Here is a 23,611-nt window from a genome sequence, read left to right as displayed (position 1 = left end):
ACGAACGGCCCAAGGCCTGCTAGGCAGCGGCTGTTGTTGATTGATAAGTATGGGCCGGCCACGTGATTGCAAAGTCCAAACACAACATGACGTGCTTCTGTGGACTAGTGAAGTGTACGATGGGAGGTGAAGGTGGTTTGGTCCCCACCTCTACTGGCCATGCACAAGAGGACAGAGCGCTGAGCGCTCGGTGATATAATATGTTCCTGAGAATGGAAGCGCTCAACACAAGGCATCGTTCGGTTTAATCTGAAAACCGAACCGAACAGGTCGGTTAACCGAAATTTCGGTTAGCTGTTTTTTGTGTGTTTATTTCGGTTTTGATTTTTGCTAACCGAATTCACAAATAAACCGAACAGTAGAAACTGAAATTTCGGTTTCTACCGAATGCCCAGGTCTAGCGGCCCCTTGACGTGGGAGGAGAGGACCGCCCCTCCGCATTATTTATGCAGATCGGGCGGTTTTTTCATCTTGAGATCGAAGAGAAGAAGAAATCCATGCTAATGTCATTCATGTCTCAAAATTTTAAGTGCAGCATTTACATGCATCATCATTCTAAAGAAAATAATGGCTAAGAAGCTAGTCTAAGACATGGTGCATCGTCAGAAACTAGCTAGAAGCAGCTACCGCTACTATTCCACTAGGCCCCTTGGATGACTGCTATGATGGAGCAATTTTGGTAGTGGCGAACCCTCTCAGCCTCCTTCGCCCCTTCCGAGAACGGAGTACACACATGACCCTCCGTCACCGCCGCAGTATCCCTAGGAGCTCGCCGACGACCGCTATGCCGAGTGCCTCAGGGGCACCTCGAAGCGCGCCCCGTCAGCGCGACATTCAATGCTACATATATACTTTCTCCGTTTCTAAATATAAGTCTTTTTACAGATTTCAATAAGGACTACATATGGATGTATATAGATATGCTTTAGAGTATAGATTCACTTATTTTGTTTCGTATGTAGTCCGCATTGAAATCTCTAGAAAAACTTATATTTAGAAACGGAGGGAGTATACACGTACCTGCAAAGCGTAAAGCCAGCCAAGATGATATCAAATCAGGGTGCTTAATGCGTCCGTAATTAATTAACCAGGGCGCGTGCAAGTGCAAGGCTTCATGGGAACCACATTGCTTGTCAATGGAAGCGGAGACCACACACGCTCGCCACGTTGGGAACCGCATATCTTCTCCATCGCCTTGCTTAATGACTGAATTACACGTTGCTTGCTGACTGACTAGAAGCCTTTTTGCCACACTGAAAGGTACTAGTAGAATGCAGAATGCACTTCACCAGGCCCCCCAATCATATCTTCTCCATCGCCCACAAATTCAGTCATTATTCAACAGATGGAACTGCACCGTCTCTAACCACCAGTTTCAGTCGCAATGCTAATTAAGCCAACCAGATCCTATGATTCTCAAGCAGTCAAATCTCAAGGGAATAAAGCGGCCAATGTAGCTCAAGAAAAAACTAAATGATCACAGGTTCAGAAACAAAAGGAGCTGCACACATGTCTAGTATACATACATGTGTGTCATCACATTCAGAGAGAGGTTTCCTTCTCAGTTCAGGATGGTCCAAATATTTGTGTTTGAAACCCAACTATAACAGGAAACATCACACTGCAAACGTCACGCATACATACGGAACCCAGTGAGTAGTCAACCCAACACACGGTAGAGGCGTATGCTTCACCTTGCAAACATGACGTACCTACCACACTTTCAGAGGATACAAATTAAGGCGGCTTCAGAACAGGTCTTGTTCTAGTCATGTGCTCATGTACCCATAACAAATACTCCCTCTGGAATAATGAACAAGTACTCCCGTATGCATCGCCCAGATGCAGAGGCCGAGGGTCATCCTCCTTTTCTAAAAAAAAAGTAACAGCCCATTCACAAGGCAAGAATGGGCCATAAACATGTGACATGCCGGAAATTGAACACATCATGTGCTAGACCGAGCACGAGCTTTTCAACTGAATGTTCACAGAGAATAGATTGATCAGGTGCATGAACAATAAACATTATCATGACACTCCAATCAAGAGAAGCACATCAATATATGGCATATAATTGATCAGTGCTCACCGAAATTGTTCAGTCCCTGAATCTGGAACCCATTGTTGTATTCCTCGCACGTTGCCTGTAGCCATGTTTTCGACACACCTCTTGTTGGCTACGTGGTTCGGTATGGCAGCCGCAAATGATAAGAAAGCAGACCCATGCCTACCAATTGCAACTATAGGCTCCAGCATACACCAACATTTGGCCCCACTCCCCTGCCAACTTTTCTCAATGACAAGCACAGTTCACCGTCAAGACGTCCTTCCCCTGGCCTATAAATTCAGCAAGTGGCTCAGCTCAACACCATCACTTCTTCATCCGCTCATCCCTGCAACATCCATAGCTCACTTCTTCAGATCTCCAGCTGAAAATTCAAAGACCGAGAATCAACTATGGTCGGTGCCAAGAGACTTGCTCAATTGGCGAAGAAGTTGCAGAGGGTGGAAGCACTTGGGAGGAAGAGGCTCACGGCGTCAGCCAAAGAAGATGAAGACTGCTACAGTTCTGTACCAGCCAAGGGCCACTGTGTCATGTACACGGCTGATGGGGGGCATTTTGAGGTCCCGTTGGAGTACCTCAGCACGACGGTATTCGGTGAGCTCCTGAGGATGTCCCAGGAGGAGTTTGGCTTTGCGAGCGATGGCGAGATCACACTGCCCTGTGATGCTGCAGTGATGGAGTATGCCATGTGCTTGCTCAGGAGAAAGGCCTCCGCCGAGGTCGAGAGTGCATTGCTGAGCTCTATGGTAACGTCTTGCCACTACACTGGCTGTGTGATGCCTACTGTTGGAGACAGCAACCAGATTTACTGTTTGTAGCTTCTGAAGAACATGCATTCAGGACCCTGATGATGTCTTCTGTCTTGTGTAGTTTGGCTGGATAGTGTAAGATAGTTAGACAGTAGAATTATTATTTTTTAACAAAAGACAGCAGAAACTAGGAGCAGGAAAATTGTATATATAGCAACTGATCAATAATGCAACAAAGCAGTATTATGGCCACCAGCAGTATGCATTGTTCTTTTTCGGGAAAACGCAAAAGCTTTGCGTTTCATTGTATTGAAGAGAAAGAGTGTTTTATGTTACAGTCCTCCTAGGAGGCGAATTACAGTCAGGGGACACGAGCTAGTGCACGTCCCAGGTCGGGGGCAAGACTACTCTGAGCCCAGCAGCGCCTGCCGTAGCCCAAAGTTTGGCCTCCTCCTTGATGCCGTGAACTAGCGTCCGGATGGAAGGGCGTGCGTCGTTGAAGACGCAATCGTTGCGATGCTTCCAGATCATCCAGGAGGTAAGAAGTGTCGCGGATGCCAGCCCCTTGCGCATCGCCTTGGGCGTGACCTGCCGGGCATCATGCCACCAATCAAAGAGGGTAGCCTCATTGCTCGGGGGCCTGCAAGTCATGCGCATCCAGGAGAGGATCTCGGACCAGACGTGCCTCGAGAAGGAACACCCAAGGAGGATACATTTCAGTTCCGTACAAGTGTACAATATACCAACAATGGTTGCAATTATTTTTAGGCATCGGTAGTTCCATCCTGCTCCACAACAAGTTTCTGTACAATCTATCATCTAAGCCAAGGCATTAAAAACTTGTGAATCATTGAAATGATCAGGTGGTACAGGAACCATTTTAATGATGAATCCTCTAGAAAAGTATTGCAATGACAACAATCCAATAGAAATGAAGTATGATAACAAAAACAAAATGGAATAGAAAGCAGGGTTTACTCCACAAGTTTTAATGGGCATAAGGAAGATTTCAATTATTGGGGTAAAAGCAAGTGATGGTTAACTGTCAAGCAAGAACTGGCTGTTTGCAGCTCCGTATGTTTATGTGTTAGTAAAGTAGTCGGACAGAGATAGAAGGGAAATGGAAATTGTGCTTCTCTTAGTGTTCATGAAATCATTGGCATTCTTCCCGCTTCCACTTGAGAAATTGCTATGTAAAGCCTTTTCAATCTTGCAAGGCTGTAACGAATCTAGCAGAAACCTGTTAACCCAGCACCTACAGTCAATCTTTTTTCTTCTGATTTTCTTTTGAACCTATCTGAACGAAAAATGTATTCAATTTGCATAAAAAAATAATGAACAGATACCCTCTTTTAAATGCCAGTAAAAATCATGTTATAGCACAGTATAACCATGTTAAGTGTTTATCTACTTTTGGGGTAATGCCTACAAAACAAAAGATCAAAAGCAGAGTATCAGAGATATGTATGATGTCCTAATTTCTTCAGAAAGGTGAATACTTTATATCCAAATTAAACTTGGATTATTTGGTTTCTTGAATTACATAAAGCAGATCGACTTGCTCATCTTTTCTGTAACTACAGACCTAACCTAATCAAATTTGATCTCTTTGCTATGAGATTACTCCAGTCTGGAATTCCCACCGGAGTATGGAGGAGGTGCTCGAGCAAGCAAGATGCCACCGAGCACACCCACACAGAGGCTAGCTGCGTATCGGACATCACACGCCAGCGGTAGTTCAAGCGTCCATCTCCGAGGCAGGTCTACGTGGAGCACGTTCTCTCCAAAATCTTATAAACAGCTCACACAATGTCAAATTGTCAATCCGATGGTCCTTGCTAGAGGTAGGAAAGGCAGCTCGTTGATCGTTCATCTCTCCCCTTCGCCGGCGCTGTTGCCGAGTTCCATCATTCACATCCCCTGCTTTTAGCCGCTGCACCCACAATTCACCTCAAGAACTTTGAGCAGAATGTTGAAGGATGTGTCACATAATCCAAAAAAAATCCCAAAAAATTGTCTCTTCTGTATCATTTCCTGTGATGATCGAATCTTACATCAGACTATAGATCTCCTCAGTCCTAACCAAAACAGTATTTCAGAAACTAAGCTAGTAGCTAAGTACAAAGAGCAAACTGACGGGTGATTCCCATTGATGGGGCCATGCAACTAGCATTGTAGTTGTGACAGTGCCCAGCAATGGAGTTCAAGAACGCCTTCTCGACCTCCTCGGAGGCCTCTTTCCTGACCAGGCACAAGACATACTCCCATCACCGTGGCGTCGCAGGGCAGCATGATCCTGCCTCCGTCGCCGCCACTCGTGAAGCCAAACTCCTCCTCGGACATCCTCAGGAGCTCAGCGAACACCGTCGTCCCGAGGTATGCCAGAGGGACCTCGAACCGTGCTCCATCGGTGGTGTACATCACGCAGTGGCCCTCATCAGCAGCCACAGATGCTGTACTGCAGCATTCATCATCGGCCGTGTCTGAGGCATGCCGACGGCGGGCACCGGCTCCAGCTGCCAACATCCGTTGGCACTTCTTGACGAGCTGAGCAAGCTTCTTTGGATGGATCATAGCTGGCTAAATTTCACTTTGGCTCTGGAAGTCTGAATGTGTGTTGTAGATTGTTTTTTTTTTGACTATAAACAGTAGGGTAAAACCCCACTGCAATTTTTATAAATTAAGAGAGCAAAGTAACAAAAAGTCTGAAAGGCTTGAGGTAAGCCCAAAGAGCAGAAATGAGATGAAGAAGCTGTGTTTAGCAGGTCATGGATTTATAGTAGAACGAACAACAAAGAGGGCTAAGGGAAGTGCATATGCGTGTAGGTTGTGTGTAGCTATCAGTGAGAGCGTTGTGTTGAAGTAGCTGCAGAAAATGTGATGAATGTGCTTGTGGCTAGAGAGCCCCATGGGGCCCTCGTGCTCGTGCCATTTCCCCAGGAAACCGGTCACCATGGCTGTGCAGGTGGGACGTCCATCGCAAGCTCCAGCAAGTGCCAAACACTTGGCCCCAGCAGACCTGATCCAGATCACATCACGGCACCTCCAAAACTGCAACAGCGCATGTGCCATACACATGGCATTGTCTCCTGCCAAACCATCACACACTACACCATATGTGGGTACTCCTTCACTCTTCAGCTATAAATCCATGGCTAGTGACCACCAAACACCACCACTTCATCCACAGAGAAAGGCATTCCAACCTCCAACTAGCAGAAGAATGTCTCCAGTTCCAGAAACACAAGAAACTACCATAATGAGTGCCACGACACTCGCTCGGCTGGCCAAGAAGTGGCAGAGGGTGGCGGCTATCGGGAGGAAGAGGCTCACCTGATCGCCATCAATGTCCACAGAAGAAGCCAGAAGGCCGTGCGGCACGTCGTGCTCGTCAGTGGCCGGCAAGGGCCAATGCGTCGTGTATGCTGCCGATGGTGCCCATTGTGTTCCTTGGAACGACCATCTTCGGTGAGCTCTTGAGGATGTCCCAGGAGGAGTTCGGCTTCGCAGGAGTTGACAGTGACAGAATCACACTTCCCTGCGATGCATCGGTGATGGAGTATGCCATCTGCTTGCTCAGGAGAAGCGCCTCCGCAGACATAGAGGCCGTGTTCCTCAACACCATGGCGATGCCATGCCACTATCATGTGGCCCAACATTTGGGAGTTGGCCAACATTTCGGTGTCTGCTGCTCCTGATTACCATCTGCAGAGATATAGGAAAATAGACTAAGGAAAACAGTTTGTGTAGCATTTTGATCTTTCTAGCATAGAAGCAATCAAGGAAGATGGACAGTAGTTAGATACATTACTCTTCAGTGTATGCATATACTTTGTTTCAAAAATAAATGATTAATCACAGTTTTTAGGACCTAAGCATTAAGCGTCGACAGAAAAAATTGCAATTAAATGGCCTCAGACACAAGTTATTACAAAGAAAGTTTAGGTTGCGCAGGTAAGTCCTGGCAGATAGATTAGAGAGGTGACCTTTGGACAAAGGCTACTGCAAGTTGTTCAACTGATGACAGATTCATCGAATTATACTCAAGTCAGGACCAGCAAACCTACTAGCGTTCAGAAATCGGGTCTGTCATGCAGTATAAACTCATCATGATTTGTACTTGGCAAATAAATTTCCATGCTATGTTTGTGTCATAGATGTCCTCATCAGGATGCTCACTTCCCCAAAAGAAATACCAACATGGAACTAATGACAAGCCCTTGGATAGGTTCAAGGCTGTGACCTAGAAACCCTCAACTGCCCAGTTAAATGCAAGGAAGATACTGGAAAAATGGTTGACACATGCTATGCTAGAAACCATGCAGACCGTGTGTGGACAATGAGTTATGTAGCTGCCCAGCAACTTGCCAGATCTGTAGCAATCAAAGCACTGTTAAACTAACAAACACCTAACATACAGCTGCAGTTGTAAGTGCAAAGTACACACCCAAAAGCAATGAAGTGAACTCCGCATGTGCCTGTGAAAGGCTCCTGGACCATCATGTGCCATGTCCCCTCTGATGCTAGCTTTTCACCAAAGTGTGGTGAGCTGATGAGAATCCGTGAAGCCAATGCAGAGCAGTCTCTAGCACATGAGGAATGGAGATCCGGAATTGGCCACTTCCGGCAATGACACATACTACCTCTAACCAAAACTTATGAACTGCTCAACCCACCTCCATCTGGGACACGCAGTCTCAATCCAACGTTTATAGTTGGAGGTAGGAACAGCAGTTCTATTTTTAGTAAACAATCAGCAGTTTGTTCATTGTCCATCAATCCTCTCATCCCCAACCCCTTCGCAGCACCATCACCAAGTTCAGCCACCTAACCACAAACTTTAAGTCCATGGTTTCCTTCTACTTCCTTCACTAGAATATGTATGAACTATGTTCAAGGATGTGTAAAACAATCCAACTTCTCCCAAAAAAATTGTCCCTTTGTATCATTTCCTGTGATCATTGAATCTTACATGAGGCTCTCTACAGAGCTCCTCTCAGTCCTAATTAAAAATATTTCAGAAGCTAAGCTAGTAGCTAAGTACAAAGAGCAAACTGATGGCCGAGTCCCATTGATGGTATCATGCAGCTAGCATTGTAGTTGTGCCAATGCCCAACAATGGAGCTCAAGAACGCCTCTCAACCTCCTCAGGGGCCTCTCTCCTGACCAGGCACAAGACATATTCCATCACACTGGCATCGCAGGTCAGCATGATCCTGCCTCCATCACTGCTGCTCACGAAGCCAAACTCCTCCTCAGACATCCTCAGGAGCTCAGCGAAGACCGTAGTCCCGAGGTACGCCAGAGGGACCTCGAACCGGGTTCTGTCTGCGGTGTACATCACGCAGTGGCCCTCATCGGCAACCACAGATGACACTGTGCTGCAGCACTCGTCGTCGGCCGTGTCTGAGGCACGCCGATGGCGGGCACCAGCTCTGGCCACCAACATCCGCTGACACTTCTTGGCCAGCTGAGCAAGCTTCCTTGGATGGGTCATGGTTGAGTCGGATGTGTTCCCGGCTGGCTAAATTTCACTTTGGCTGTGGAAGTCTGAAGGTGTGTTGTAGATTGTGATGCTGCTTGAGATGAGATGAAGTTTGTGCTGAGAAGGCCATGGATTTATAGTATAAGGAAGAAAGGACTCAGGGCAGTGCATATGTGTGTGGGTAGTGTGTAGCTCTCAGCAAGAGCATTGGAAAGGGGACAATGCCATGAGTGCTCTGTGTGCAATGTTCAGACACCAAACGTGATGATGATTTTGATGAGACTTCCAAGCGCCATCCATGTCTGAAATGTGCTTCTGGTTAGAGAAGCACATGGGGTCCTCGTGCTTGTGCCATTCCCTAGCAAACCGATCACCACGGCTGTGCAGGCGAGTTTTCCAACGCAAGCTCCAGGAAGTGCCAAGCACTTGGGCCCAGCAGACCTGATCCAGATCACACCATGGCACCTCCAAAACCGCAGCACTGCACGTACCCTACCCATTGCATACCATCACAGTCCACCGTGTCGGCGCCAGCTTTACCCTTGGACTATAAATCCATGGCTAAATGCTCTCCTAACACCACCACTTCATCCACAGACAAAAGGCATTCCAGCCTTGAACTAGCAGAACAATTTCTCCAGTTTCCAGAAACACAAGAAACTACCATGATGAGTGCCAAGAACCTCGCTCAGCTGGCCAAGAAGTGGCAGAGGGTGGTGGCTATGGGGAGGAAGAGGCTCACCTCATCAACATCAGGGGAGGAAACCGGAGGGCCGTGTGGCACGTCGTGCTCGCCTGTGGCTGGCAAGGGCCACTTCGTCGTGTACACTACCGACGGTGCAAGGTTCGAGGTGCCGCTTGCGTTCCTTGGCACGACCGTCTTCGACAAGCTCCTGAGGATGTCCCAAGAGGAGTTCGGCTTCACACGCGTTGATGGTGGCAGAATCACGCTGCCCTGTGACGCATCAATGATGGAGTACGCCATGTGCTTGCTCAGGAGAAATGCGTCCTCAGAGATGGAGGCTGCATTCCTCAACACCATGGCGATGCCATGCCACTATCATGCGGAGCAACATCTCAGAGTTAGCCAGCATTATGGTGTCTGCAGCTCCTGATTACCATCTGCAGAGATATAGGAAAATAGATTAAGGAAAACACATTGTGTGTAAGCATTTTGATCTTGCTGGCAAAGAAGCAATCAAGGAAGATGGACCATAGTTAGAGACAATGTTCTTTCAATGTATGCATATACTTTGTTCCAAAGACAAATATTCGATCACGATTTTTTAGGGCCTAAGCAGTAAGCGTCGACAAATTCCTTTGCAATTGTATGGCCTCAGACCCAAAATATTATGAAGAAAGTTATTCAGCCGACAACCCATGATAGAGTATATGCAGCTGGAGATGGGATGTGACCTTTTGGACAAAGGCTACTGCAAGTTGTTAAACCGATGATAAAATCACCAAATGTTCAAAAATCAGGTATGTCCTGCAGAATAAACTCATCAAGATTTGTGCTTGGCAAAACAAAATTTCATGCTATGCTTGTGTCATGGAAGTCAAAGTAAATCATCAGGCAAGGCCAGGTTCATTGTCTAATAAAGACTAACAAATAAGCCTTGCATTGTGACTCACATTACAGCGCTCACTTCCTCAAAAGATATACCAAAGCAAAACTAATCACAAGTCACTGGATAGATTCAAGGATATATGCGTGGCCTGGAAACTCTCAAATTCCCAGCTAAATGCAAGGAAGATACCGGAAAATGGCTGACACGTGCTATGCTAGAAACCATGCAGACCATGGGTGGACAATGAGATATGGAACTTCCCAGCAACCTGCCAGATCTGAAGCAATCAAATCACTGTTAAACCAGCAAACACCTAACATGCAGCTGCAACTGTAAGTGTAAAGTAGACACCCGAAAGCAGTGAAGTGAACTCCGCATCTGCCTGTGAAAGGCTCCCGGACCATCATGTGCTATGTCCCTTATGATGCTAGCTCTGTACCTCACCTAATTGCAATCACGCAGTTGAAGCAAAGGCACAGATATAGGTCATCAGAACATTAAAGTGATTGTTCTTGAATCAGCATATCTTCCAATCTCTTGATTAGAGTGCTGAACAAAAAAGAGCACATCCCTAAATACTGGACCCTGGATGGTTGCAAAATGCATCTACCGAGTAAAGCATCAAGGACTGTACTACTGTAGTATGCATCTGAGTGCCTAGCAAGTAGTCCACTACCTTTGCCTATACAGAAAGCCATGGCCCAGCAAAATCTGATCTGAATCTGGCTGCTGCCCCTTACAGCCACCATTGCATGCACCAAGCTCATGGCCTTGTCCCCTGCCAAATGCAAATTAGTCATATGTCTGTGCCTATATATTCATGGGCTACATAGTAGTACACCACCACTTCATCAACAAACTCACAGATAAAGAATTTCTAAGCAACATACCTAAGAACCAAGAACACACAAGCATGGCCATTATCTGAATATCACTGCCTCCCTTGGGAGCCACCATTGCACTCACCAAGCTCATGACCTCCTCACCTGCCAAACACTATTAATGTGCAAGCAAAGCACCAGAACCACACTGGTGAGGTATGGCACGGACATGTTGCCTGCTGACCGACTAGTCCCTTCTTCCCTCCAAGCAAAAAAGAAAAACAAATTTGAGACTAGTCCTTTCGCTGCCTTTTTGCACTGACAGGTGCAACCCACTTCACCAGCCTCCCCCTGTGGCCCCCTCCAGTCCCATCTTTCCGTTGCCTGCAAATTCAGTCAATGGAACAGATTAACTGCACCATGTCTACCAAAAAAATGATATCTAAAAATACATACAAGTTCAGAGCCAAAAGGAGAATTAGTACACATGTATGTCATGACATTCTTAATTAGAGAGAGGTTTCCTTTTCAGGATCATCTGTATTTAGTCCAAAAAGTTGTGCCTGAGAAACCCAACTATGACTGGAAACATCACATTGAAATTGTTATGCATGAATACGGAACCCCAGAGTCAACTCAACACACATCAGAGACATCTGCTTCAGCTTCAAATTAGTATATAGTGGTCTGATTCTAGCCATATGCTCCTGTACCCAAAAGAAATAGAAGGCAAGAATGAACAGTAAACATGTGGCATGCCGCATATCAAACGGATGATCTGCTAGACCAAGCATGGCTTTTCGACTGAATGTCAGCAGAAAATAGATTGATCAGGTGCATGAACAATGCACGTTACAATGTCAAGTATCTGCCAGGAGAAAGCACAGAGATAGCCTAATCGATCAGGGCTTACCGAACTGTTCGATCCCTGAATCTGGAAGCCATCACTGTTCCCTCCTAGCACATTGCCAATAGCCTGTTCTCGACATGTCTATTGTTCGCTACACAGCTTGGTATGGCATCCACGAATGGTAAGAAAGCGGACCAATGCCTAACAGTTATGACTATAGGCTCCAGCATACACCAAACATTTGGCCCCACTGCAATCTAATCCAAACTAATCATGTTGCAACACTGCATGCACCGATCCCATGGCCTTGTCCCGTGCCAACTTTTCTCAATGACAAGCACAGTTCACAGTCAAGATGTCCTTCCCCTGGCCTATAAATTCAGCAAGCGTCTAGCTCAACACCATCACCTCTTCATCAGCTCATCCACCAACTGAGCACTGCAACATCCATATCACACACTTCTTCAAATTCTCACAAAGATAGATAGAGAGCCAACCATGGCCGGTGCCAAAAGACTTGCGCAATTGGCAAATAAGTGGAGGGTTGAAGCACTTGGGAGGAAGAGGCTCACAATGTCAACCAAAGAAGACCAAGACTGCTGCAGTTCTATACCGGCCAAGGGCCACTGTGTCATGTACACAGCCGATGGGAGGCGTTTCGAGGTCCCGTTGGAGTGCCTCAGCACGATGGTCTTCGGCGAGCTCCTAAGGATGTCTCAGGAGGAATTTGGCTTTGCAAGCGATGGGAAGATCACACTGCCTTGTGATGCCGGGGTGATGGAGTATGTCATGTCCCTGCTTAGGAGAAACGCCACTGCCGGCGTCGAGAGTACATTGCTGAGCTCTATGGTGACATCTTGCCACTACACTGGCCATATGATGCCTACTGTTGGAGCTAGTCAACAAATTTGTTGTTTGTAGCTTCTGAAGAATATGAATGCAGAGACCCTGATGTTGCCTTCTGTTTTTTCGTAGTTTGCCTGGATAGTGTAAGATAGTTAGATAAGAGACACTAGGAGATGTTTTCTGTATGTATTCATAAAAGCAACAAAGCAGCATTCTGGCAACTAGCAATTGCAGGCTTGCAGCCATACTTCTCTTGCATTTTAGTTGCATACAACTGTCCAGTGACCCAACAAGGTTGCAACTATTTTTAGATGTTGATAGTTTCATACTGCTGCTAGGAGAATTCGCAAGAAGTTTCTATACGACCTATATCATCCAAGTCAGACAATAAAAATGATCTACAAAATTGTTAATTAGTGAAACGACAAGGTGGAAGAGCAGCCGTTTTCAATGGTGAACTCTCAGGGGGGAAATATAAGGCATACAAAAACTAGGATAAAAACACAAAATGAACAGAAAGCAGGTTTATTTGTGAGTATAAGGCAATCCACAAAACTTTAAAGAAGGTAGTAGGAACTAGGCCTGAAAGACGTGCAATAACAAGTGTATCGTGTCGGTGCAAGGATTTGGTACATGTCTGTTACTCACAATCTGCAGACATGCAGCTGGTTGAAGCACCAAAGGAAGGTGCATAGAAAGAGCTAAGGAATAGCTTCCAGATGTTAGTCTGGTAGGTATGACACTGGTTTGGTTCTAGTCATGTACTCCATGTGAGATATGAAATGCAAGAAGAAACAGCCACCATGTAAGATGCTGAAAATCAATCAGACATTCAGACCACATCCTAGACCAGCACAAGCTTTCAAATGGATGTTCATAACTCCTGTTAGAGATCCATGAAGCACTTTGTCGATCTCGGGGGCCACTCTATAAGCTTCTTATCATTAGGATATAATCAAGCACAAAAAAACGAATTATACCTCTTTGGACGATCACAAACAGAAATGGACCGAATTTACAGGTGGTCCTCACTCATATGTCTCTTGTGCATATATCTTAGCCACTGCTAGAAACAGGTCAGTATGGCAGCAAATTTGAGATGGCCAAACATCCAAAGCAAGCAAGCACTCCTAGTACCGCCAGTCCCAAACCGATGGCCCAAGAAAGATCAACTCAAGACCACATTGCTTGGCCCTGCCCATGCAGGCAGCACTGCATGTTATGAGCCCATGGCTCTGTCTATGCCTGTTCTAGAAATGTCTCCTATTCGCTACACGGTTAGGTATGGCAGCCACGATAGGTAAGAAACCAAACCAATTACGACCATAGGATCCGGCATACACCAAACATTTGGCCACACAGCAATCTAATCGAAACTAATCATATGCTGCAACACTGCATGCACATCACATGGCCTTGTCCCTTGGCAACTCTTCTCGGTGAGAACCACACAGTTCACCATCACGGTATCCTTCCCTTGGCCTATAAATTCAGAAAGTGGCTAGCTCAACACCATCACTTCATCAGCTCATCCACCAACTGAGCACTGCAACATCCATAGCACATACTTCTTTATATCCTCACAAAGATCGACAACCAACCATGGCCAGTGCCAAAAGACTTGCGCAATCTTTTAATTGCATACAACTGTCCAATGAACAAACAATGGTTGTGATTCTATCTTTAGATGTTTCTCTACAATCTATCAGCTAAGTCAGGGAATTAAAAGATCCAAAAATATTGAATTAGTAAAATGACAAGGTGGAAGATGAGCCATTTTCAATGGTGAAGTCGTAAGCAAGGGGGGGGGGGGGGGAGGGGCTAGGCCAGAAAAATGCTCAGTAACAAGGGTGTGGGCACAAGATTTGGTATACGCATATTATTCACAATCTTCAGGCACGCAGCCGGCTGAAGGCCCGAAAGGCTAGTTCGAGTTGCCTGAAGGCCGGAAAGTGCAGAGAAAGGGCTAAGGTATGGCTTGCACATGCAATGCTACAAGGCAGGTAGGCCATCAAGAACTGAGATATGACTCTGTTCAACAAGTTGCTTCACTATAGGTTTGGTTCTAGTCCTCTACTCCTTGTACCCAAGAGATGTGGAATGCAAGAAGAAACAGTTACCATGTGGAATGCCGAAAATCAATTAGATCATGTACTAGACCAGCACAAGATTTCATATGAATGTTTAGAGAGAATAGATTATTAGGAGCATGAACAATTGCTTATTATATCTCCAACCTGATTTTCACTGTGAGTCCCCCATCCCTTGTAACTTTAATCCCATAAGAATTCGTCCATAGGTGTAGCATCTCTCTTCAACTAACGTGCACTCCTATTTTAGAAACTATAAACTACTGAATTTTGGACATTTTTTTTCCTGAAAGAGACATGAGCATAATTTGCAAACGAATTAAGAAAAGACAAATTAGGAGTCATAGATGCATGCCAAATGAGTTTCCCATTTTAATAGCTTAGAAATAGAAGAAGGGAAAAACGAGAGGATTTGGTGCAGCCAGTTGCCTGTGCAACCCATATTCTCTGTTCTCTCCTCTTTTCTATATTTTCTGATTTTCCAAATGATTCATTGATGTTAGTAATGCTATATGATGTGCACCTGCAGAAATTCATCTAATAATATGACCATTTCTGACCTAGACAAAAAAAACAATATCCAAATGTATAGTGCTCAGTTAAATAGCATGCACATGATATAAGTTATCATTTTTGTACAGGTCACAAGAAGTTACATTTTGGTATGAATTTTCACAGATGCGGCTTGCATCCATGAATTATTTCAAAAAAAAATGCAAACTGCGAAAATCAGAAACAGGGGAGAGAGAATATATGATGCACGGGAAACTAGTTGTCAAAATTACTTTCCGAAGGAAAACTTCCATTAAACAAAACACTCAGCAGAAACAGCCAGCTACAGATTCAGTAATTTATAGCAAGTTGCAGAACACTTGACCCTAGCTAAACATGGTACAACTTTGGACAAAAATTACACTGGTTTTTTAGAGAAAAATTACAATACATACCTTTTGAAATAGAGTTCTTTCCTTTCTAACTTAAGACTCCAAATGGTGGAAGCAACAATGAAATGAAGACCACATGAGATGCTGGACTGGAGACCAGACATGCATGGAGCAGATCACGAAGTGAACAAACAGCAACATCTGTCGAGCAAGTTAATTCAGGCATGCACACCATCCGACTGATCAACAACACATCTAAGACTGAAGGTTCAGCGGCGACTGGTAAGACCATGAACAAGTTCCTGATCATTAGTCCAACACACTTTCGTTTCCTTTCAGCTGGTCAAGTGTCAATTTGGAGCTCCAAAATAATAGCATGATGTGCGAAACTGATGATATCTCAACTGAATCCATCCATATCTGCATCGCAGAATAGATCGTGCCATGATGCTATTGCTACCACTATTGGCTCCAGCATGCCCCAAACATTTGGCCCCATCACAATCTACTCCAAAGTGATCATGCTGCAACACTGCATGCACTGATCACATGGCCTTGTCCCTGGCCAACTTTTCACAGTGACAACTACTCTTCACCAGCACAATGCCCTTCACCTTGCCTATAAATTCAGGGAGCGGCTAAGCTCAATACCATCACTTCATCAGCTCACCCACCACCAACTGAGCACTACAACACCCATAGCTCACTTTCTCTGGAGCTGAAAAAATAAGACCCAGAACCAACCATGATTAGCATGAAGAGACTTGCTCAACTGGCAAAGAAGTGGCAGAGGGTGGCGGCACTTGGCAGGAAGAGGCTCACAGTGACAGCCAAAGAAGATGAAGAATGCTGCACCTCTGGAGTGGTAAAGGGCCACTGCATCATGTACACGACCGACGGAAGCCGTTTCGAGGTCCCGTTGGTGTACCTCAGCATGATGGTCTTCGGAGAGCTCCTAAGAGTGTCCCAGGAAGAGTTTGGTTTCGCAAGCAATGGAAAGATCACACTGCCTTGTGATGCCGCAGTGATGGAGTATGTCATGTGCTTGCTCAGCAGAGATGCCTCTGCCGAGGTTGAGAAGGCATTGCTGAGTTCTATGGTGATATCTTGCCACTACACTGTTTCTGTGATGCCAACTGTTGGAGCCAGCCAGCAAATTTGCTGTTCGTAACCCCTGAAAAACATGTGTGCAGAGACCCTAATGTTGTCTTCTGCTTGTTGTAGTTAATACCTGGATAGTGTAAGAGTTAGATAATAGGCAATAGGAAAAGGAAATTGTTATGTAAAGCTTTTTGATCATGCAAGCAAGCAAGCAGGGACATGGGCAATCAGCAATTCAGCACTAGCTGTCATTGTTTTACTGAAATTTAAATTGAATACAATAATTAATCTCTCTGCCTCTGTACAATCTAGCACTAAGTAAGTCCTTAAAAAATATTATAAAAACTGTAAGAAAGTGAAATGACTGTGCGGCACAATCTATATGCAGTGATGAACCCTCAGGATATAACTTGAGAAGGTCCTCGGGGTAAGAAATACCAAACTAGTTGAAAAAAAGGTAATGGAAGAGAAACCAGGTTTTATTTAGCAGTATACGGCAGGTCTCTTTAGTAGAAACAAGCAACTGATGCTTAAATGTTACCTAAAATTTGAATGCGCATGAACCAATTAAACTGTACAGCAGGCAGTAGGCCAGAAAATGCTCAATGAGAAGTGTGTCGGTACTGCATTGAGTACATGTCTATTATTCATACCTTCAGTTAGCAGCTAAATTCACAAACCATGCTTTACAGCTGGTCAAATGACCCATACGAAAGTGCAGAGAAGGCACTAAGAAATGGATGCCACATGCAATGCTCATCAACAGAACTAAGATACAACACTGTTCATCAAGTTGTGTTCCTTGCATCAACTAACTGAGTCTATCTTCAACCTTAATAATAAAAATTAAGAACACACATTAAGCACAATCACAAACCCAATCAAGTCAGCTTCTCACCTGCTAAAATAAGACCATTGAACACCGAACTTCTGAACCATTCTGGCTAGCTTTTCCCATGGCAATCAGAAGACGTGCCTGCCAACATCTCATTGCACGATAGCAACAGAACTGGTCCTCACATGTTGAACCCAGTTTGCATGGGATCCTCATGCTACTAATCCACCAATGTGGCACTGGTAGTGCATTGTGATGCACCCAGCATGGACCAAACAATTGGCGCCATATCAATATCTGATCCCCATCACGTTGCCTTGATCTGCTTGCAAATTGCATGTTCTGAACTCATCATGGTATTGTCCCCTCGCCCAGTCATGGAGTACTTCTCTTCAGCTATAAATAAACTCTTGGTTCAGTGGCCTCCTGACACCGTCGCTTCACCCCCACTACTCCGTAGGAATTGTCACAGAAGAAAGTATCCACAATCTGCAAAACCATGAGCAGGCTTCATTCAGAGAATCAATGCAAAATGAGAAGCAGGTTGTTCTTAACAAAACAAATCTCCACCAAAGCTGTGCTTTCCTCTGGAAGCAAGTCAAGAGGCTGCGAAGTGCATACCAGTACATTTGCTAACATACGGCAATTTCTTTACAGCCACCAACACAAGCGGAGCGACAGCATGGCATATAATCCGATACCAGCCAGGTTTACCATAAGGCTGATGAATCCTTGTGGAATACGTTGAGAGAAATGAGAACTTCGTTTTGGCGCCTGCAGCGGTCGGTAGCATTACAAAAATAATAATTACAATCACTTGCAACAGCACATGCATGCCCAACACAAAAAGAAACATCATTCTTATTCAGAAATCCAGTGGATGTAAGCCATGAAATACTGAAATAGCATGATCTTTGTCTAACAAATCAGAAAGAAATTCTTGTTTACATATCTAGTATGCACCGAAAAAAAGTTGCGTCTGCTAGAGAAGAGATCGTTTCTCCTCGAATCTACTCCGATCTGGTTGGACTAATCATTCACAGGCCGGGAGAGATGCGAACGAGGGGGTTACCTCTCGGCGTACTGGAGGAAGCGATCGAGCTTCTTCAACCTCCAGCGACCGCGCCGCCACGTCCTTGACCACCTGCGCCGCACCCGCACGCACGCACACACGCGGTCAGTCGGGATTCTGCCAGGATCTACGGCGAGAAGAGGGGTATTTCCTGACACGAACCTGATTCGAGGAGAGGAAGCGCTGATTCGCAAAAGAACCGCCGCGGCTGCGCCTGCAATCTCCGGCCGCGCCGCGCCGCGCCGGATGGATCGCCGGCGGGGACATGGGAGAAGAGGGGAGCTCACCCCTCGCGCGCCCATTTGAGCCGGCCCATGAGCGGCGGCAGGCCGCCCCGTATTTTTCTTGTTTCGTTTTTTATTCCATTTTTGTTTTTTCTAATTTAAATAATTCAGGATTTCGAAATATTTACACAAATCAAAAAAATGCGAAGTTTGAAAAATTTCATGAAGCAAAAAATGTCCTCCAAATAATATTTACGAATTTGAAAAATGTTAGTGATTTCAAAAAATATTCGTGAATTTGGATATTAATGAACATTTTTTATAAGATGAAACTATTTTGATTTGATGAACATTTTTTGAACTTGATGAATAAATTCTCAATTCAAGAATTTTATTTTGAAAATTTGGCCAAATATTTTGAAAAGTGAATGAACATTTTATGAATTTGATGAACATTTTTAAAAATTATGGTCAACAAAGTTTGAATACAATGAACATTTTTTGAGTTAGATAAACATTTTTTCTGAAAAATATGGATGAACAATTTCGAATTTCGATGAAGAAATTTTGAATTTGATGAACATTTTCAGAAATTGACGAAAAAAAATTCAAATTTGATGAATTTTTTTAAATGATGAACAAAATTCGAATTGGTGAACTTTCTTAAATTCAATCAACAAATTTTGAATTTGATGAAAAAATCCCGATGAACAGAAAATGAATTCGATGAACACTTTTTGAATTGGATAAACAAAAAATGTTCACGAATTTGATAAGAAAATTCACACAAAAATGAAAATATTAAATAAAAAGAGAAAAGGAAAGGAAAACAGATAAAAAGGAAAGAGGAAAAAAGGAAAGGAAAACAGAAAAGGAAAAAAGAAAAGGAAAAAATGAAGGAAAAACGTCAAATGGGTTGGCCCGTACGAAATCCAGCGCGCGAGGGGGTACGCGCGCGGTTGCTCGACGGCGCCCTACGTGCCGAATAGGAAGCACCGGAGAAGAGAGACTAGAGAGGAACGCGCAGCGGCGAGTGCGTGCGTGTGGGCTTCATTTAGCTTTTCGGCCTACGCCATCTCTATGACCTGGGCCGGCGCGACGGGTCTGGGCTATCTTTTCCATGGACCTAGGCCAACATTTATTTATGTTCTTAAATTTTCTCAAAAAAATCATGTTCTTAAGTAAACACCAGCATTGAGTTTTTTTTCCATCGACCAGCGTTGATTTTAAATTCTAGATTTATTAAGCAATTGAGCTTTATATTGTCTATGTTTTGTATGGGCATTTTTTATAGAATGTTATGAGATAGTTATAAGCGTAAAAAAATCAAAGTTGCCAATTTCTTCTCCTGTGATTTGCTTCAATCCTAGGTCCATCAATGGTCGCATGAAAAGTGCCCTCCTTAGTAGATGGTTGTCCAGTGGGGCAAAGAGGTCCAACTATAGTCTTCAGAATGCTGGGCCCCGAGTAATTTTACTTGCTAGCAACAAAGAGTTTATTGTATCGGCCTTTGTTTACAATAACTTGGTAGTAAAACACAAGTAAAACCTTCAATCAGAATGACACGATTAGTCTGAAAGCCCAACTAACACTAGAAAACCTTCGGATGTGTTTGGTTCGAGGGATAGTTTGATTGACTATGGGTATCCCTAACCACATGATTAGGGATAACCATTTTTACTTTTTGGCCGGGTGGGATGTCAAATGGTTAGAGATAGCCATCTATATGTTTGGTTTGAGGGACAAAGGGCAGGTAGGTTGTTATGATAACCCCTTCAGACAAGCAATTTGAGCAAAAAAGGTTGACAAAGGGTGGTGGTTCGAGAGGAACGCGCGGCGGTGAGTGCATGTGTGTGGGCTTCGTTTAGCTTTTCGGCCTACGCCATCTCTATAACCTAGGGCGGCGCCATGGGCCCGGGTTATCTTTCCCCTTGTTTTTTTGGCATCGCCCAGAGCTTGAGTTAAAATTCTACGTCGAGCAATTGAGCTTGTACTATGTCTATGTTTTTGTAGGAGTATTATTTTTAAAATATATTATGAGGTACTTTTGGAGAGGGTTTTCTTTTGTTTTGAACACAATACAGACGCAAAGCGCTCGTACATACACGCGTACACTTACCGCTATGCACGTCCTACTCCTATGAGATTTACGAAGTCATCGTAGGCGCCTCGTCGTCGACGAGAACATCTCCTCCCACTGAAAGCACGTCACCGGAAATCTTGAAATAAATCCATGAATAATGCGAGCATCAGGACTTGGGGTGGACAGGTTTTGGGGTAGGATGGAATGGCGGACGTGTAAGTGGCTACGGTCCGGACATCGGCAAAGCCCCCTTGATTTGCGTCCGGTTTGCGGGAAAATAGACGTCTGGACGATCCACGGACTGATAGGGGATCGCGTTGGATTGCAAAATCCGTCCGAACCGCTATGTCCAAATTGTTGCAGGCGGTTTAAAGGTTCGTGATGAAGATGTACCTAAAGATTGATTTGCAGGAAAAGGACGGCGCCTATTGTTGATTGGTAGTGGTAGGAGAAACTAACTATTGTTGAATTGAAAAACAGTCATTTCCTAAATAGACAGATCGCTATCCTCATCTTTTAACGGCATAAAAGGAGCCCGCAAAAAAAAAGGAGCCCATTTCCAAGTTGTAAGTCCCGTTTTATTTTTCCTTTTTCATCCTTCTCACCCGTTTCAGCGTCAAGACCGTGTGCTTGCCGCGTTGACGGCTTACAACTTGCATCAGCCACGACAAAGCTCCATTGATAACGGTTGGAGCTGGCGTACACAGCAAGCAAGTACCATATGTCACAACGCGTTGCGTATATAAACAACCGACTGGATCAGTTTAATTACGTACTCCTACTTTTGATTGTGGGATAGGAAATGATGGCCTTCCCGAACTACAAGGTTGACATTCATAGGAGCCCATCGTATTTGGTCAAGTCGTTCTCTGTGGAGCGCTGTCTATCCTTTTCATTTGGCAAAACAATGGCTGGCTTATATATACACCCCCTAGCAACTTCATTCGCTCTCACAAGCAAACAAACACTTGCAACCCCAAACTTTAACTTCTTACGTGTAGCACACAATGTCTACGGCGCCGCCGCAAGCGAACCAGCAGCAGCAGCAGCGCCACCGGAGGCTGCGGGTGCGGCGCGTGTTCGACCTCTTCGACCACGACGGCGACGGGGTCATCACCGCCGCCGAGCTCTCGGGCGCGCTGGGGCGCCTGGGGCTCGCCCTGGGCGCGCAGGCGGACGGGCTCGTCGCCGCCTACGTCGCGCCCGGCATGCCCGGCCTGCGGTTCGCGGACTTCGAGGCGCTCCACGCCGAGCTCGCCGGGGGAGGCGAGGAGGACGAGGAGGCGGAGATGAGGGAGGCTTTCGCCGTGTTCGACGAGAACGGCGACGGGTACATCTCCGCGGCGGAGCTGCAGGCCGTGCTGGAGCGGATGGGGGTGCCCGAGGCGGCGTGCATGGCGAGGGTGCAGGACATGATCGCCGCGCATGACCGGGACAGCGATGGCCGCGTCGACTTCCATGAGTTCAAGGCCATGATGGCTGCTGGTATGTAAATGTAATGGCTTAGTTATAAGAAGAATCTGATTTCTCGTTCCAAGTGATGTACTGCTAGTTTACTACTACTCCCTCCGTTACAAATTACTTGTCGTGGTTTTACAAATTTGAACTAAAACCACGACAAATAATTTGGAACCGAGGAAGTATGTGCTAGCTATATGTACAAGCTAGTCTGTCATGTTTTTCTTTTTCTTTCTTGGAGGCAAAGCTAATCTGTCATGTGCATACTGCATAACTGTCAAAAAAAATGTGCATAGTCCTGTACCTTTTGTAATCAATGTCTCCTGTAGCATCTGGATTTTCCTCTCTGTTTCAGGTTGTGTGCAGTTCCTTTTGATTTTCTAGTTGGACAACTGTTTTTAGCTGAATTTGGCCTATTAGCAAAACAGGATAGTAACGCACCATAAGTTATTGTAGGCCACAAATGAGCCCAAAAGTTTATGGGCCCTTAAAAGACTAAAAGTTAACATAGGCTGGAAACAGACCAACTGAATCATGGGTCGTTAATGGGCCAAAGCAATTTTATTATTCAATGCGGGCCAGAATCACTACGGGCCATTAAGGGCCTAAAGATACAAAAGGCATCATAATATGGGCCGAAAGACATCAAAGATCATATATTGGCCAAAAATGAGAACAAGCTGGAATCATATTGAACGGCCGACATGACACTACTAGGCTTAATTCGGAAAGGCAATAACGGGTCGTGAGTACGCGGGTCGTAAATGGGTTATGTGCGAACAGGCCGTTATCAGACTTTCCATGGGCCGACACACTGACTTTTGACCAAGTCAAACGGGCCAGCATTTTTAACCTAAATGGACCACTCTTGGTCCATGCCACGTGTCACAGTTTCATAGGCGCGTCTCGTCCATTGAATGGATGACATCTCTCACAATGCTGAGCTGGCACGTGGATCCATTGGCCAATGAGATTTTCACATGTGAAAAGTCCTAGTTGGCCCAGGCTGTTATCAGTTATCGGATTCAAACCGGAAATTAGACTAGTGCAGAAATGGGCTATAGTGTTGGTTCGTGAGGTCTTTTAGTGTCGGTTCCACACGAACCAGGACCAAAGGCCCACCACGTGGCACGAGCACGCGCCGGGGAGCTAGGGGCTTTTAGTCCCGGTTAGAGCCCCCCCTAGTCCTAGTTCAACACGAACCAGAACCAAAGGCCCACTGAGGGAGTCCTGGATTAGGGGGTCTCCGGACAGCCGGACTATATCCTTTGGCCGGACTATTAAACTATGAAGATACAAGATTGAAGACTTCGTCCCGTGTCCGGATAGGACTCTACTTGGCGTGGAAGGCAAGCTAGGCAGTACGGATATGGATATCTCCTCCTTTGTAACCGACCTTGTGTAACCCTAGCCCCCTCCGGTGTCTATATAAACCGAAGGGTTTTAGTCCGTAGGACAACATACAATCATACCGTAG

General features: G+C 45.2%; 4 protein-coding genes and 2 pseudogenes across 4 annotated transcripts; 5 read left to right on the top strand and 1 right to left on the bottom strand.

Annotated features, from left to right (window-relative positions):
• The first annotated feature begins 994 nt into the window (after positions 1 to 994).
• Positions 995 to 2,940, top strand: LOC125510293 (auxin-responsive protein SAUR36-like). The gene has a single exon (XM_048675436.1). The coding sequence runs from the start codon at positions 2,458 to 2,460 to the stop codon at positions 2,881 to 2,883; it is 426 nt and encodes a 141-aa protein (XP_048531393.1). The 5' UTR covers positions 995 to 2,457; the 3' UTR covers positions 2,884 to 2,940.
• Positions 2,941 to 3,085: 145 nt separating this feature from the next.
• On the bottom strand, positions 3,086 to 5,864 carry LOC125510292 (annotated as a pseudogene).
• A 26-nt stretch (positions 5,865 to 5,890) lies between these two features.
• LOC125510291 lies at positions 5,891 to 7,254 on the top strand (annotated as a pseudogene).
• A 1,069-nt stretch (positions 7,255 to 8,323) lies between these two features.
• On the top strand, positions 8,324 to 9,414 carry LOC125510290 (auxin-responsive protein SAUR36-like). The gene has a single exon (XM_048675435.1). It carries the CDS (start codon positions 8,758 to 8,760, stop codon positions 9,412 to 9,414), a length of 657 nt encoding a protein of 218 aa, XP_048531392.1. The 5' UTR covers positions 8,324 to 8,757.
• A 2,477-nt stretch (positions 9,415 to 11,891) lies between these two features.
• On the top strand, positions 11,892 to 12,520 carry LOC125510294 (auxin-responsive protein SAUR36-like). Its single transcript, XM_048675438.1, has one exon. The coding sequence runs from the start codon at positions 12,040 to 12,042 to the stop codon at positions 12,460 to 12,462; it is 423 nt and encodes a 140-aa protein (XP_048531395.1). The 5' UTR covers positions 11,892 to 12,039; the 3' UTR covers positions 12,463 to 12,520.
• Positions 12,521 to 21,481: 8,961 nt separating this feature from the next.
• Positions 21,482 to 22,481, top strand: LOC125556534 (probable calcium-binding protein CML21). The gene has a single exon (XM_048719251.1). The coding sequence runs from the start codon at positions 21,684 to 21,686 to the stop codon at positions 22,167 to 22,169; it is 486 nt and encodes a 161-aa protein (XP_048575208.1). The 5' UTR covers positions 21,482 to 21,683; the 3' UTR covers positions 22,170 to 22,481.
• The last annotated feature ends 1,130 nt before the right edge of the window (positions 22,482 to 23,611 follow it).

This window comes from Triticum urartu, chromosome 5 (genome assembly GCF_003073215.2).
Source record: "Triticum urartu cultivar G1812 chromosome 5, Tu2.1, whole genome shotgun sequence".
NCBI classification, from domain to species: Eukaryota; Viridiplantae; Streptophyta; class Magnoliopsida; order Poales; family Poaceae; genus Triticum; species Triticum urartu.
The sequence above is the reverse complement of the archived record's forward strand: the minus strand, read 5'-3'. Positions and strand labels throughout refer to the sequence as shown.